General features: G+C 39.1%; 1 protein-coding gene across 1 annotated transcript in view; it reads left to right on the top strand.

Annotated features, from left to right (window-relative positions):
* The first annotated feature begins 672 nt into the window (after positions 1–672).
* The window catches only part of VPS13A (vacuolar protein sorting 13 homolog A), a 108,284-nt gene continuing 93,368 nt past the window's right edge, over positions 673–15,588 (top strand). Inside the window, exons 1-10 of the mRNA XM_082497960.1 lie at positions 673–854; positions 8,626–8,669; positions 9,220–9,262; positions 10,276–10,371; positions 10,654–10,755; positions 11,445–11,554; positions 11,894–11,953; positions 13,125–13,184; positions 13,418–13,498; positions 14,376–14,433. Coding sequence (XP_082354086.1) covers positions 755–854; positions 8,626–8,669; positions 9,220–9,262; positions 10,276–10,371; positions 10,654–10,755; positions 11,445–11,554; positions 11,894–11,953; positions 13,125–13,184; positions 13,418–13,498; positions 14,376–14,433 — 754 coding nt within the window. The 5' untranslated portion in view covers positions 673–754. The remainder of the gene's footprint in view (positions 855–8,625; positions 8,670–9,219; positions 9,263–10,275; positions 10,372–10,653; positions 10,756–11,444; positions 11,555–11,893; positions 11,954–13,124; positions 13,185–13,417; positions 13,499–14,375; positions 14,434–15,588) is intronic.

Below are 15,588 nucleotides of genomic sequence, written 5' to 3'. Positions count from 1 at the left end.
GGAGCTCGCGGGGCTGGGAGGCCTCCTCACACCGGCACTTGGGGCAGCCATGACCCACACCTTTCAAGCTGATTCAAAAGATACCCATGACAGAATACAGCATGAGCGCCCAGCCCCTTGGAGAACTGTCTTAAATTCAACCTGGCTTAGTCACTACACTAATGATGCTTCGGCCACTTGCAGGCAGCTGATGGATGTAATAATTTCTACACTTGCCTGGCCTGGGGGGAAAAAAAAACATTCAAAAAATCCTAATGGCTACCACGTATAAACTCCGTGGACAAGCTGACGTCGTAAAACCAAACAGAAGCGGCTACTCAGTGTGTAACCCTCGTATTTCCCTCGCAAATCTTACGAGGCCACCCTGGGACCGGGCTGTGGCGCCCCCGCCCTCCCCTCTCCCGGCCGCGGCGCAGCCCCCACCGGCTCCCGTACCCTCAGACAAGCCGCGCCCCCTCGCCCCCCCGTCTCGCGGGCGGCACTGAGCTATTGCGCCTGCGCACAGGAAAGCCGCCCCACAGCGCGTGCGCGCAGCGCGAAGGGGGAAGGGCGGTTGAGTGGGTGGGCTGTCGGGTGGTGGGCGGGGCGGCGACGGGGCCCGCCCCCTCGGGGCGCGGCGCGGCGCTGCAGTGTGTGTAGCGGAGGGCGGGGCGGCAGCGCGGCCGGGCCGGGGCAGGAGCCGGGATCGGGGCGTTGCTGCTGCCCGTGCCGTCGCCGGGGGTCGGGGCGGCGGCTGCCGCTGCTGCAGGGCAGGATGGTGTTTGAATCGCTGGTCGTGGATGTCCTGAACCGTTTCCTCGGCGACTACGTGGTGAACCTGGACAGCTCCCAGCTGAAGCTGGGCATCTGGGGAGGTACGGGGCTGCCGCGCCGCGGGGGGGACGCGCCGCCCGGCCCGACCCGACCCGGCCCGGCCCGGCCGCGCTTGGGGAGACGCCCGCCCGCCGCCGCCCTCAGCACCCCCGCAGCGCTTCCCGCCCGGTCGGGCTGAGGGCCGCCCCGCCGCCCGCACGGGGGAGGAGGCCCGGGCGGCGTCCCCCGGGTGTCCTGCTGGGCCGGGCCGGGCGGTGCCGCACCCGCCGCCGCGCTGGGCTGCCAGCCCGGCGGCCCTGCCGCCGCTCCACCTGCCCGGCAGCTTAAAAATAGCGGTGGGGGCGGGCGGGCTGTGGAGGAGGTGTCCGCGGGAGGCGTGGAGCAGCCGGTTGCGGCAGCGGGGGGGGGGGGGGGGGCGGCAGGAGCTGCAAAACAAGGGAGAGAAAAACCCGGCCGAAGTGCTCGACTGCCCGCTGGGGTTTGGTTTTTCCCTGGGGAGCTGCCCTTGCTGTCTTCTCCTGGCCGGGGACGCGGCCTGGCTGGGCAGGTGGCGGGTGCCGGGGTCCGCGCGGCGCCGGTGGCACTGGCGGGAAGTTTGGGGAGGGCGGGGGGAGGGCTGGTAGCCGACAGGCTGCCAAAGCGGGCCGGATTAATGACTCCCCCCCTCTCCCCTCCCCCCGCCCGGAAAATACGAAACTGAAAATAAGCGTCTGGGGTTGTGTCAGCGGTGTGCCCATACTTTTAGGTGCCGTCATCTGTAGGTCTAGGGGGTTTGGCGCTTCCAGCGTTAAAGGACCGGGTATAGGGACCGCTTTAGGTGTTGGCAGAGGCTGTGACCAGCCGTGCTAGGCGAGGGAAGCAGCCGTCTGTAGAAGTAAGCGAGCATGCCAGCTCTGAAGGGAGGGAAGGATTGATTCTGTTTTGAACGTGCTCTGTTGGGCTCCCTTTAGTACACGGACACAGCAACAAAGGTCTCGCTTTCCAGTACGTCTGGGCAAAGTAAGGGGGCTTAAGAAGAGTGAGACAGGTACAATTAACAGGTGCGTGTGCGGTGACCGCTCCTCGCTCGGCTTTGAATGTGCGTTCCAGGTGTCTGCTGCACCAGCGAAAGCAAACACAGAGGTGGCAGGATTTTTTTTTTTTTTTTTTACATTGCGCATTCATACACCTGGAGGTGTGAAGCATCCTCCAGGTATTGCCTGCTTACAATTCCATTCTTAGGTACTCATGTACATGAATCAGATGTTGGAAGCTGCTCCTGGAGTTTTTTGCATCTTGGATGTTTTTGTTTCACTCTTCTGTTTTCCGAAATGGCGTCCTTATTTGGTTTCGTCTCTGCAGTAATTTTCCTTCAGTTAGGCAAGGCATTCGTAGGATCTTTGCAAAGTTCAGTCTCTATAGGGAGTCTTAACACTGCAGCAGCACCTGTGATGGCTGGAGAGAAAGTACTAGTCCTTGATCTGTATCAGCAAGGCCCAATATAGCAAATTTATTAAAGACTGTGCATGTCTTATTTGGAAGGATTGAGTTACTGCATCTTTCAGCAAAAGTGTGTCAAACTAATTGTTTGATTTGTGTACTTACAAAGTTCTTCAGGGATCATAATTTCTTCTTTCTGTTCAGAGAAGGCAAGCGAAATGTTTAATGTAAAATAAGGAACATTCTGTAAATGTTTTGGGCAATGTTTATGTGTTACAAAAAGGTGAAAGCTTATTTTCCCAGCTCTGTTGATTGCCGGTGGTTGCTCTTGGCAGCTTATGCTTCTATGAGGCAACTCTTACCAGATTAGATGCACGTTTTTTTCTCTCACTTTTTTAAAAAAACTAAATAGATCTCACTAATTTTTAATTTAGAGTTTTGATATTCAGCTGTTAGAATTTTTTTCTGTATGTGGAACTTGATTTCGGGACTTTTCTATTGTTCCCTCTTCAAGTAGTTTTATTATTTAGGGGCTTTACTGTGTTTTTAAATTAAATTCCATTTTCCCATGATACAGTGGCTGTGTACTAGAGTAAAATTAGTTTTTTCTCTATGTAGTAAGTTTACTTGCTTAGCATGTAGATTGATACATGAAGCAGCATTTTGCTCTGAGATGCCCAGAGCTGCCATGTAGCTGCCGTTGAAGCATCACCTGTACAGGTTTGTTTTTCCAGATCTACTGTGTGATGCTTTCTTATATATTTGCAACTTAAACCCTGTTTAATGGTGTGTGCATCTGCCATATTTCTTTCATTCCAAAGATTCTGGAGGACCAGAAATGGCATTCCTCTATCTAAAAGGCAATAACTGTTAGTAGTAATAGGAGAAGACTACTATCTTTATGTAAAGGCTTCATTGATTGGGAGACTCCTTCAGAGTATGTCTGAAGTCTACTGATAATTTTATTGGCTTCCTTATTACTGAAATTGTGGAACTAAATTATTTTTTATAAAAATAGTACTATTTTTTGTTTTCTCATTTTGTGTAAGCTTAGTAGTTTTCCATGCTGGTCTGCATGCTCTGAAAGCGTTTCCATTACAGCTATGTTTTTTCATACAGTGTTTGTCTTTATGTGTCATAGTAGACTTGCCAAATTTTACATAGATCATGTAGCCTTGAAATTAAATTGCCCTAAATCCTTTCAATATTTCAGTAGTGATGAAAGGGAAAGTTTTTCCTCCCTCTAGCAAATGGCCAATGCTTTTTGGATGTTATAGCACTGCACATGTGCTATATATCTGTATCTTAAATTTTAAAAGGCATATATTTTTTCACCTCTGAATGATTAAATACCCAAGAGAGTTTTTTTAGATGCTGTAGGGAACAAGTTATGTCCTTATGATATTTTATAGCTAGCCTGTTTAGATTAAGACTGTTAACCTTTTGGTAGACTCTGGATATATGTATAAAAACATACTTTATATAGGTTCATCTTCTGTAAATTTGGGAGCTTTATTCATGACTTTTTAATGAACTTGCTTAACATTAATTTTGTTTGCATAATAAAAGTATTCAGTATGCCATTTTAAAGCTATCCAGATTTAATCTGTGTAGTAAAGTTGCATGATGATGCTGCTCCAAACAATATACACGAACACAGTAATAACTACAGAAATGTTTTAAAATGTGTTTGTTTTTTTTTTTTTTTCTTGTTAAAAAGCCCCTTATATTGAAGGGTAAAAGTACAGACTGTCTCAATACTAAAGAAAGATGTGATATCTGGAAACAGACTCATGTCTGAGAGAGCTGCAAGAACTGAATGACCTAAAATATAAAAGGCAATGCAGAAGGGAGAAATGTAGGACAACCTATACAAGTAAAAAGGTAATTTGAACATGTAAGGCCAATATTGGAAAGGCCAAGGCTTAGAAAAGAGTGTAACAGGGAAGGAAAATTGTATTCCTTAAGAACACCATTAGTATGAATAAAAATAAAAGGCTACTGTGTTAGGCAGCCATCAAGGAAAGCTATTGGATGGCCAATGCTGGGAAGGACAGTGTTTTAAACCTCCTCTTGTTCTGGTCTTCACTTAGATAGTTTCAATGAGCTGCGTTAACAAATGTGTAAGTACTTGGCTTGGATAAACAGGTTAGATAAGTATTTAGATAAGTTAGATATTTTTGACTGCTCTAGACCCTGAAGAAATGATTGAAGCAATGTGAGATGTTGACAGTTATCTTTGAGAAGTGAAGTGTTGTTGAGGTTTCCAAATGCTATTAGAGACCGAACAGTTGTTTCACCAAAGTTGATGTTGCCACTGTTTTCTTTTGACTGGGTCTAAATAACTTTTCATTCAGTGTCTTGGTCAGACTCTTTGTACTGCCCTTTAAAATACTTAATTCTCTATTGGCTTGCAGAAGTGTTTATTGGGTAATGTCTCAAACATATCTTACTTCACACCACCTCTTATTTGAGTAGCTGGTGTCTCTTATTGGGGCAGCTGCGTTAGTAAGGTGATATAGGCAGATAATTGACACAAGTTTGTGAGCACACAGGCGATTTTTACTTGCTTTTCTGGCTACACATGTTGTTATAATGAAAGACAACTACCTTTCCATACCTTACCTTGTCTAGGTATAGCAGTTGCAAGGATATATATAGCAGGTACAATCACCCCCCTTACATATTAGTAATTTGAATTGACTGAGGGATGAGGAATATCTAGTAGTTTCTGCAGCCTTTCGTGACCTATTTTACAATAGATCTAAATAGAGGAGGTATTTGGCAGGCACTCTGATCCTCAAAGACTTACAGCTTGTCTCCAGAAGGTATGCTTAAACAGGAATAATTAACAGCCCAAACACAAGTGGGAAATGACTGGCAAAGGCAGCAGTTTGTATAAAGTGATCAAACAGGTTCGCAAGCTGATGATGCTGTCGCTAAAAAGCAGAAATTGTGTTAAAATATGTGAGCAGGAGTGTTGAATACTGGTCAGATACCAGATGAGGTACTTTCAGTTTCTGATGCCTGTCATCTTTCATCTGTCTTTCTCTCATCTGCCTTCCTGGACCCACTCCCTTTCCCCAATTCTTATTTACAAGGCAGCAGAGGTGTGATTAATACATAAGTTAAATATGGAGGATTTTTATGTGGATTAATTTTCTTCTCCCTCTTTAACTTCTATTGACATCCATAACAAAATTTCAGTTAGGCCTCTTTGGTGAAATGGTTTACTGAGTATTATCTTGTTTTCTAGATCTCTTTGTGAGCAAAGTCCTTGGTAGTAGACATTGGTTCATGCACTCAAATTCATGAAGTTATTTTGAGTATCTAAAAACTATAAACCTGTTTATTCCAGAATTTTGACAAATGTTGGATTTGGTTGAATTATTTACAATATCTAGAGATCAGTAAAGCTAAGAATTTGCTTTATAATATAGCCTAAATAAATCCTAGACTGTACTATAGGTATTTATAAATGTTCTGGCTTCTATTATTGTTTTGGCTGTTAGCCAGCATGTTTAACCCCAGATATTTATACAACTCCAACTACTTGTATACAGTTTTCAAGGTTGCTTAGTTGGGCAATTTTTAGCCCATCAAATGGGGTTTTATCTGGATGTATTTCTGTCATCAAAACAGAGATACATCCAATTGTCTATAACAGGGAGAAGAAACCTGACAAAAACAAATCTTGATATATTTTGAAATTCTTGCAATTAAATCCATTGGCAGTGTTCCAATACAGTAAAATTCAGTAGCTGTGTTATGTCCTGTGACAGGAATTTGTTCCCTGATTTTTCTGCTTCTGTTTGTGAGGGCTTTTTTTTTTTTTTTTCCCTGTAGCAGAAAAGTCACATGCAATTGCGCTTGGAGCTATGTTTCATTGCAAGTGAAACAGCCGAGTGTGATAGAGACTAAATTTTCTCAATGAAAGAGAATACTGACATGGTCAGTGACTGCATTTCGAATCACGAGTGTTAGGATTGGTTCCCAGCTAAGGCATGGTAAATTTGGAAATAGTTTACATGTACTTGCAGGAGTGTTTAGTCAATCTCTTTCTTGCACTCTCTCTCAAGTGTAGGAAAAAGAAAGGTTGCATAAATATACAAAACATGGGGCTTCAGTAGTAGCCTTGTGTGTGCTTTGATAGTCCATTCACTGTGATCAGACCCTCAATCAAGTTTTTTGTAAGTAAACTGTCATGTTTTAGTGAATGTGCATCATTAATTTTATATTAAAAGTGAATTGATTGCAGTTTTCCTAATTTCTGTCTCTTCTAATGATTTTAACTAAAACCTTTAGACTTACTGATTGTGAAATCATAAGCATAGGAAAAATGGTGAAGAATTATTTACTCCACTTCCCAATCCTAAATTTTTATGTAGAATTGCAAAGCTTTCTTTTCTGAAACAGTATCAACACCATGTTTATTCTCTGCCATTATGATGTGCTCAGGTAAAATGAGCTGTAGTGCTTCATCAGAAAATATTATGTCTCAGTGCTTGAGGTAATAATCCTTGCTCGCTTTGCAGTACCTCATTTTTAGAAGGATTAGGGCTGCCAAATTATTGCAACTAAAGTCATTGTGCCTCAGCTGATAATGTGGCATGTGCCAAACCCTTTGTAAATGAGAGGTAATGTTTACTTAACTGACAGTGAAAGTGAAGAAACTAAACCCAGTTAACCTGCTTTGTGTGACGTAGTCTTAGTTTGCCTGTGAACATTTTTACTATGGCTCAACGGATGTGCAAAAATTGCATGTCATGCATGGTAACTTGGTTACAAAACTGAACTTTTGCTCTGGATACCATTAGAATTATTTGCCATGAATACTATTTCAGTTAGTGATGTCTTTTTGTAAAAGCAAAGGATTTTTGTTGTTGTTGTGTCTCTCATATAAGAAACTTTCTGTAATGAGCATTAAAATGGTCTGTGCACGGTCAGCTTTATCAGGGAATAAATTGAACCCAAGGGTACATAAAAACTGTCACCTTGTTATTACCTACAAAGACTATGTAGACTAGTTATAATTACTAGAGTAGTTACAGACTACCGCTGGGAATGGTTTTTTTGATTTTTTTTTTTTTTTTCTCCCTTTTCTAATGTTCCTGTCAATATGTGTGTATTGTAAGGCTTAAAAGTAGAACCACTAGCTCTCAAAAAACATCCTTCTGCATGTAGTATTTCTCTGGAGGGGTTGATGGTGGCACATGTCAGATGTATAGAATTCTACTGGAAAATGATAATAGATTGTTGCAATGAATAAATTAAATCATTAAAAACTTCATGGTATTTTGAGAGTGCTACAAGACTCATGAATTAGTTTACCTGATCAGCTCTTCCACAGCAGTTAAACAACTTGAGCCAACTGTTCTAATGAATGTATTTGTGAGATTAGGGTCCAGTTTCCCAAAACTGGTGGCATTTTGAACAGTAGTCCAATGCCATCAGAACTCTATATAACTGCAAGAATATTTCTTGCAGTTGGGCCTCCTGTTTCCCCATATGTTTGGCCATTTCTAACTTGTGTCCCCAAAAGGAAAGCATTATTTGGTCAATCAAATCTTCATTTGCAATCTCAAATTGTATTCCTTTCCAGGGCTGTAATCTGCTTCTGGTTTCCTGAATCTCATTTATGCCCCTGCTCAGCTGTATCAGGTGTCTGTTCATGTGCATGTGTTAACACTATGAAACTAATTTTAAGGGCACCATTGCAGGTGTTCCATCCTTCTTGTAGAATTTGCTGAAAACTTTGCTTCAGAGTACATGTGTGTTTTTGACTTATGGGTGTCCTGGTCCCTTCTAATGTTCCTTTGTTGTGGCAAGTGTCTGATGTCAAGTATGTTGTAAACACAGATCTTGCAATTCAAATTTTGTGTGTGTACAGGGCACTGAATTTATTGTTGTCTTAAAATGTTTAAAAATTAGATTTACTGAGATGCTTCCTGTGGACTTTTATAGACCTATAAATATAACTTGCAAATGTAACATCTTTTGAGGGCTGAAAATTCACTCTAAATTTAATGTTGCTAGATTTCCACAAGCATAGGAAGCAGATGGTTGAGGAAAAAGAAGCAAACTTTTAATTTCAAAATGGGTCCTCAGAAAATGTGACAATAATTTCCAACATTTTTACTTTGAGGAATGTTAGGTTTACATGGACATGAGAGCTCCATGAGAAAGTCTCAGTTATTATTTTATAGCATGAATGAACAGTGTGTTCTTAATCATGCTTCATGGATGTTTGACATGTAGGTTGGGGATATCTTCCACAGCAAAGAGTTGAAGAACCACAAGTCAGGGACTACCGACTCAGGCTTTGGGATGTTTAGTGTGCACCACTACTACTTTGCTTATTGTAGTTTTACTTTTTTGTTTCTCTGCTTTTAGGAGCTGTAGCACTGAAGAATCTTGAAATAAAAGAAAATGCGCTGGTAAGTTAGTGAAAATAAAAATAAAACTGTTGCAAAAATCATTCTTGAGAAATGTTTTGGGTTGTACTTGCATTTTTTGGTTTTTATTTTAGAACACACTGTCTTTTAAGTGAAAACTTACTGTTTTTTTTTTTCTCTTCACTTGTGTGAATTCTTTAATTAATTTGAGATTAAAGATGAAGGTATATGCTGCCTTCATAGATTAAATTTAAAGGTGAACGTGTATGCTGGCTTCATTTAGCTTTTTTTTTTTTGAAAAAGCAAAACTCAGCAATTGCTAAAAGAATGTGTTTAGGTCAAAAGCAATACTGAAAGACCTTTTTTTTTTTTCTATAGCTCATGAAGCTAACAAGTTACTCTTGGGAATGTATTTAGCCTAACATGGCTTAACGTTCTAAATCAGTAACAAAACGCTTGCTTGTTTCATTATATTGAATGTTTTTTTTCAGTGGTTGAAAAGTTAATTTGTTGTTAAGGTTATCATCATCTGTTTTTCCTAAGTGGGAACATTTCACAAGCGGCTTAAATGTTCTAAAACACTTTCTTTCAGAGTCAGCTGGATGTGCCATTTAAAGTTAAAGCAGGACATATTGGTAAGTTACATTTTATCATACACCCATGCAGGAGTTATTAAACATACTACTTTTCATTGCAAGTGGCTCTAGGCATCCTAAGCAAGTAATTCTCCTAATTTCCTTGATATGCATGCTTTGTATGCTCTGAAGTTTGTCTCATCTGAAAAAAACTGTTAGAAGCTCCTGTTCTTGAGCTGAGATGGTAAAGTTAAAACATACTGGAGTCTTGTCTGATCACTTCAATATTAATGAGATAAGAACCCAACACAGCAAAGGTGAGCAGCTGAGCAGTACTGGATCTCATCCCTTGTCTTAGCAAGACTCCACAACAGATTTTGCTTTCCACTTCCCTTTCTATCCTCCTTTCCTTTTTTTAGCTAATATGAAAAGTTTTCTCATTACGAGTTGATTGTCTTATAAAAGTTAGTGTTTCTTAAAGGAAACTAAGTCTAAAGCCATTAGGTTTCCCTTAAGTCTACCCTGGAAGTATATATTTTCCTGTGACTGATTTCATAGTTTATTAAAATTTGCATTTGTGTGAAGCATGTGCGATGCTGTAACATCAGGGTCCCCAGGTTCACAAAACATACACACTACTTCAAGACTCTCTTCCACAGAAGAAGAATGAAAAAAGAAAAATGTGTATTTTAAAAGTGCTGTGTTTGGGAGTACTTAGCTGCATGATCATGTATGAGCTGCCCAGGTTTTTCTTGTTTATGAGGGTGCTGCCGTGGGTTTGCAAGGAGGGAGAGGTTGCTGTTAGGAAGAAGGAATATAATTCAAGGGAGTAAGGAAGAGGACCTGTAGACTTAATAGTTCTGCTCATGGAAAAACTTGCCTCGTGTTCATTTGTGCGCTGTGTAAAACATACATCCCAAAGGCCACGTGCCTTAGATGCCCTCTGTTTTCTGTCCAATGTAATAATTGTTCAGAGATGTTGTGGTTGATGTTGGTTATCTTTCTAAACCTTTTTTTTTTTTCCAGTTAACTATTTAACTGTATACCTCAACCTTTTTCTTTTGTGTTTGTAGGTCAACTTAACCTGCAGATTCCATGGCAAAACCTTTATACTCAACCTGTTGAGGCAGTTCTTGATGGAGTTTATTTGCTTATTGTGCCCACAGCCAGTAAGTTAATGTAGAGAAAAAAGCAAATATAGATTGGTGGGATTTCAGAAATATCTGGAATGGGTTGATGTTGTCTTCACAACCTTTATTCCTAGTAGATACTCCTAGAAAATACAAGTAGATAATGGTTATGGGGTGTCTTTCCGTAGTTTACACCTAGTGACCTAATTTTTTGCTGTTACGTAACTATTAACAAAATGTGGAAATTGCTTCTTTTGAAACCGCATCTTCCAAAAATGTGTAAGGTTTTTTGTAACTTACCTTTTTATGTTGTGTATTTAGGCATTAAATATGATGCTGAAAAAGAAGCCAGGCAGCTCTTGGAAGCAAGACAAAGGGAATTGCAAAGGATTGAGGAGGCAAAGCAGAAAATAGCTGACCAAGGTAAGAGTGGGAGAAGCTAATGAAAGTGATGCTATTTCTTTCTTTGTTTTAATCCAGAATGGTGCTGGATTTGTCACATAGTGTTTTAGATTCCTGTTTTCCTTGTGGTACTTAAAACTCTATTAGTAACAGATTTTTCAGGTGTAGCGGCCATGAATATTGCAGAACAGACATCCCAAAAATAAAAAGGTTCAAGCTTTGGTGTGGTCTGATATAAATAAGACTTTTGAAATATTGCTTGCTTGTTTCAGACGCTGCCTGACATTTTCTTGCCTCTTCTTTCATAAGAAACAATTTAACTTTGTTTCCAGTAGCAAAGGATTTTTATGGTTACACCTTACACAAGATTCTGTTTAATTTGTTCTTTGTTACGTGTTAAGTCTTATCATCTTAAATTCAACTTTTGGTACTTTGAGAAATATGTATTGGCTACCTTGAGTATCAGTGGGTACAAGTCATACTTTTGAACAACCTGATTCTTCATGCAGCCGGTAATAAAGCTGAAACCATCTAGTCTGAGGATACAAATGTTATAGGTTATACTGAAAGGACGTGTTTTTATACAGCTATATGTAACCGAAAACTTAAATATTTATCATACAGACTTTATTAGGTTATTGTTTTCTCTAGTGTGGTTTTAAAAATACTTACATGCAAGCGAAATATTAAATACCTTTCCTTTAACTCAGATAAAGTAAAAGAAGAGAAACAAGACACTTTTGTAGAAAAACTAGTCACTCAGGTCATCAAAAATCTTCAGGTGAAAATTTCCAACATCCATATTCGCTATGAAGATGATGTAAGTACTTTTGTATGTCTCAGCATAAGGGTTTGTGCACTGTAACATGAAATTAGCAAGCTGTCTGATTTTTTCCTAGTTGCTTCCCACATTGACAGAATCCTGGTAAATGTCTGGAAATTTCATAGTCTTAAAAAAAAAAAAAATTAAAAAAGAAAACTGATAAAAAGCTTGTACCAAAGCATAAAGAGATTTATAGGCATATGACTGGATACAAAGAAGGTTTGGTTGTCTGATCTTTGCTGTATATATTTTTTTAATTGTTGGCTCTTTACTTCCAAATCTAAATTTAGAGCGTAATATAATCCCTTTTTTGGTATTTTCCCTCTATTCTATTAGATCACAAATCGGAATAACCCCTTGTCATTTGGGATTTCACTTCAGAATCTAAGTTTGCAGGTAATTTTATTTTTCATCTGAAAAGCATTTTGATATATACTGATAGGTTAAGTTACGTTTTCATGTATTATTATGCTGTCTGGTAAGATACTGTCTAATGAAAGTATACCTATAATCATGAGCAATCCACAGTGGTAACTGCTTGGTTTATTGGATCCAGCGTAAATATTGTGTTGGGGGTGCCATTAAAGATAAAGTGCTAGCATTAAAACAGGCCTTTCTGAGGAAATTCTTCTTCCTGCTGCACTTTGTGGTTGCCAACTGCCAGACTTTGCTGGATTTGGGCTATTCAGAATCTATGAATACTTTACTGAAACTGCCATGAGCACCAAGAAAGGAAGTTACTACTTGATACTGGGAAGGGAAAAAAAAAAAAAAAAAAGAGGGGGAAAAAAAAGAGGATGGTGTCTTGTTTCAAACTGGAGCTCAGTTCTTTGATCTGCAAGATCTACTTTAAAGTGTTAATAGTAGTCATTATAGACTGTATATGTTTTTTTTTTCTGGAAGACTACCTAGTAGCAGCAATATGCTGATGCTGCTGAGTTGGTCTGATTCAGTAGCTTTTCATGTGTAACTGTTAATCTTAAAGAAAATATGTCTAAGTAAATGTGACTTTATTGAAGGTAATAGTTGTCCTATGAACGCTTGTTCTTAGCACACTTAAAGGTTTTTGCCAGCCCCTTTCCCTAAACGGTTTTGCATAGTGAACAAAAGCTTTGGTATTCTTACTGCTTCATTCTTGAAATGCGTATTAACCTTGAAAAAGTACAATAACATTTAGTCTCTCTGTTGTACTCAAACTAAAATGCTACTTCGAGAATTATGAAAGAATTGTAGTCCCTTGTTTTTCTCTTTCCAGAGAACCTGCTTAAAAACAATATTGGTGTAAAGAAAAACAGTTTGCAATACTGAAAACAGAATTTTAAAGAATCTTTTGGTTCCTGTGCTAGTCACTGCACACACATGTATGCGTTTTGGGGGAGAAGCAGCTTTATCAAGTTTCCACTTAAAATAATGGCTTAATCATCTTAAATCAGAAGGTGTTGTCCCATTATTTTCAGTGGGGTTTAATTATGATGTTGTTCGTCTTGGGTTTATTTGTTTGTTTCAGTGATGATAAAGTGTTGGTGTATTATAGATACTGGAATAACTTGTTTAATTCTCATTTCAGACCTCAGATAAGAATTGGAATCCATGTTTACATGATGAAACTGCCAAGCTGTTTTACAAGGTACAGTGTAAACTGTATGCTAAAGAAAGAGTTGTCAATTAAACAAGCTGAATTAGAGTTCCTTCCACAGAAAGTGAGAGCAAGAGAACATGTAACTCTGTAGGCTCTAAAATAAAAGGAAGTGTAGTCTTCAAGAACATTATGAATATTTTAATTTGGATTTCACAAAGTCTGGATGAATAATTAATCTAAAATTTGTAGCTATTAATATGTATGTTCTGTTGTATTTTCAGCTTGTACGACTGGATAACCTTTTTGCTTACTGGAATGTGAAATCGGAGATGTTCTACCATGGTGGTTGTGAGGAATCATTGGTAAGTAAAGCATGAGATAACGTATCTAGTATTCTAGTTCACACTGTGAAGCATAGAGCATACTTCACATTCAGTTCTGCTTCCATTTATGTCAGTGTCCTGGAGAATTGTCTTGTTACTAATAGCTTTTTTAGGAAAAAAAAGTAAATGTTAAGATTTTTATGTGATGGATTTATACACGGAAACAGTTCTTTACGGTGAGGGTGACAGAGCACTGGCACAGGCTGCCCAGGGAGGTTGTGGAGTCCCCTTCCCTGGAGATTTTCAAGACCCGCCTGGATGCAGTCCTGAGTAATGTGCTCTGGGCAATCCTGCTTTAGCAGGGGAGTTGGACTAGATGATCTCTAGAGGTCCCTTCCAACTCTGGTGATTCTGTGATTCTGTGATTCTGTGATTCTGTGATTCTGTGATTCTGTGATTCTGTGATTCTGTGATTCTGTGATTCTGTGATTCTGTGATTCTGTGATTCTGTGATTCTGTGATTCTGTGATTCTGTGATTCTGTGATTCTGTGATTCTGTGATTCTGTGATTCTGTGATTCTGTGATTCTGTGATTCTGTGATTCTGTGATTCTGTGATTCTGTGATTCTGTGATTCTGTGATTCTGTGATTCTGTGAAGTAGAACAGCCATCTAAGGAGACTAAAAGTCCTTTGCCAGTTACAATATCATACAAAAAACATAGTCATCTTACTGTTCAGTCATTTTATTAGCTAAAAATAGAAGTCTTACTATGTTTAAAATGGGCAAATATTTTGGCTTGTACTGTGTATCAGAGGGACTAACTGAAACCTGTATTAAAATGCTAACATTTTATATTTCAAAACTTTGTCATGAGATAAAAACACAACTTATTTTTAACTCCATTGTGTATGTAGGTTAACTTAAAACAGGGAGTTGCCAGCCACAATGTGATTCCAGAAGGTTATGATTTTGGTAAGTGGTATTTTATTTGTATTTGTAATATGCGTGTATACTTTACTTCTAATTTTTAATGCCTCTCAGAGGTTGTACCTTGGCCATTACTGGGAAAAAAAAAAACCACCTTAATAAGGAGTGCAGTTTAGTTCTTTTGTAGAAATAACTGTCTCTCTGACAAAGTATACTGTACCACATCTGTAGCCTTAAAAAGGCTTTGGTTAAAATGAATCTTGAGTCATGTATCGTTCTAATGGAATATCATACATAAATCCTTATGGTTCTCATCCATTGATAATTCCTTATTTTAAGAAGTTTAGAAATAATATATGCATCATGTAAGTTTTGTGAATCAGATTGGTTTGAGTAAAAGATTAATGTTTTTGAGGTCACCAGCCTTATGTGAAGTGTATTTTTTTTCATTAAAGGTGGAAATGGTAATCACACAACTGTGAAACATCAACGTGTTTATTTTATATTTTTAGTGTTGCCATATTGCAAATTGTATTGCTTTGAGTGTTGCTTACTGTAGTCCAAAAGTGGCATTGGCTCCACTCAAACATGGTGATATTGTTTACTTTTCATTTATGGAAAATACATGGGTTTTATTTCTTATGTGCATCTGTGTGATTGTTTAGTAAATATTTACAAGGCAGAATGGCCTTTGAAGTGGCTTGCTCTCTAGCAAGTCAGTCTTCAGTTCACTATAGCCAGAGTTAAAAAGGGCACTGTTAGCTTATGAGTTTTTCTTGCTACCTTTGCCTGAAAGAGGAAGCCTTTTGTGTCTCTTTATTTGACTGCCAGAGACCTATTTAGTAATTTTTCGCTGATTTCGTATCTTTTTCAGTAGCTAGCTTTGACTCTTTTTACAAGAAAATAAGTTTAAACATCATCGGTTGTCTATGTCTTTACAAAGAAGTTCAAAATTGTTGTATGCAAAATTGCAGGATTCAGGATTTACACTTTTAAAGTTCAGTGCTATCAAAGACACGGATATTTAAAGAATTACATTATGCTGATATTCTGTGGTAAATGAAAATTCTGGCTCTTTTAGAGCAACTCTTTTGATTGAGACAGGTTAAAAGGTAGTAAGCACAAAGTCTGCTTCTGTCATTGATCTAAATGCGAACATAATGCTTACACATAGGAAGGATGAAAAATGAATTTTAGAAA

Source organism: Vanellus vanellus (assembly GCF_965231255.1).
Source record: "Vanellus vanellus genome assembly, chromosome: Z".
Lineage (NCBI taxonomy): Eukaryota > Metazoa > Chordata > Aves > Charadriiformes > Charadriidae > Vanellus > Vanellus vanellus.
This window is presented reverse-complemented; position numbering and strand designations above follow the sequence as displayed.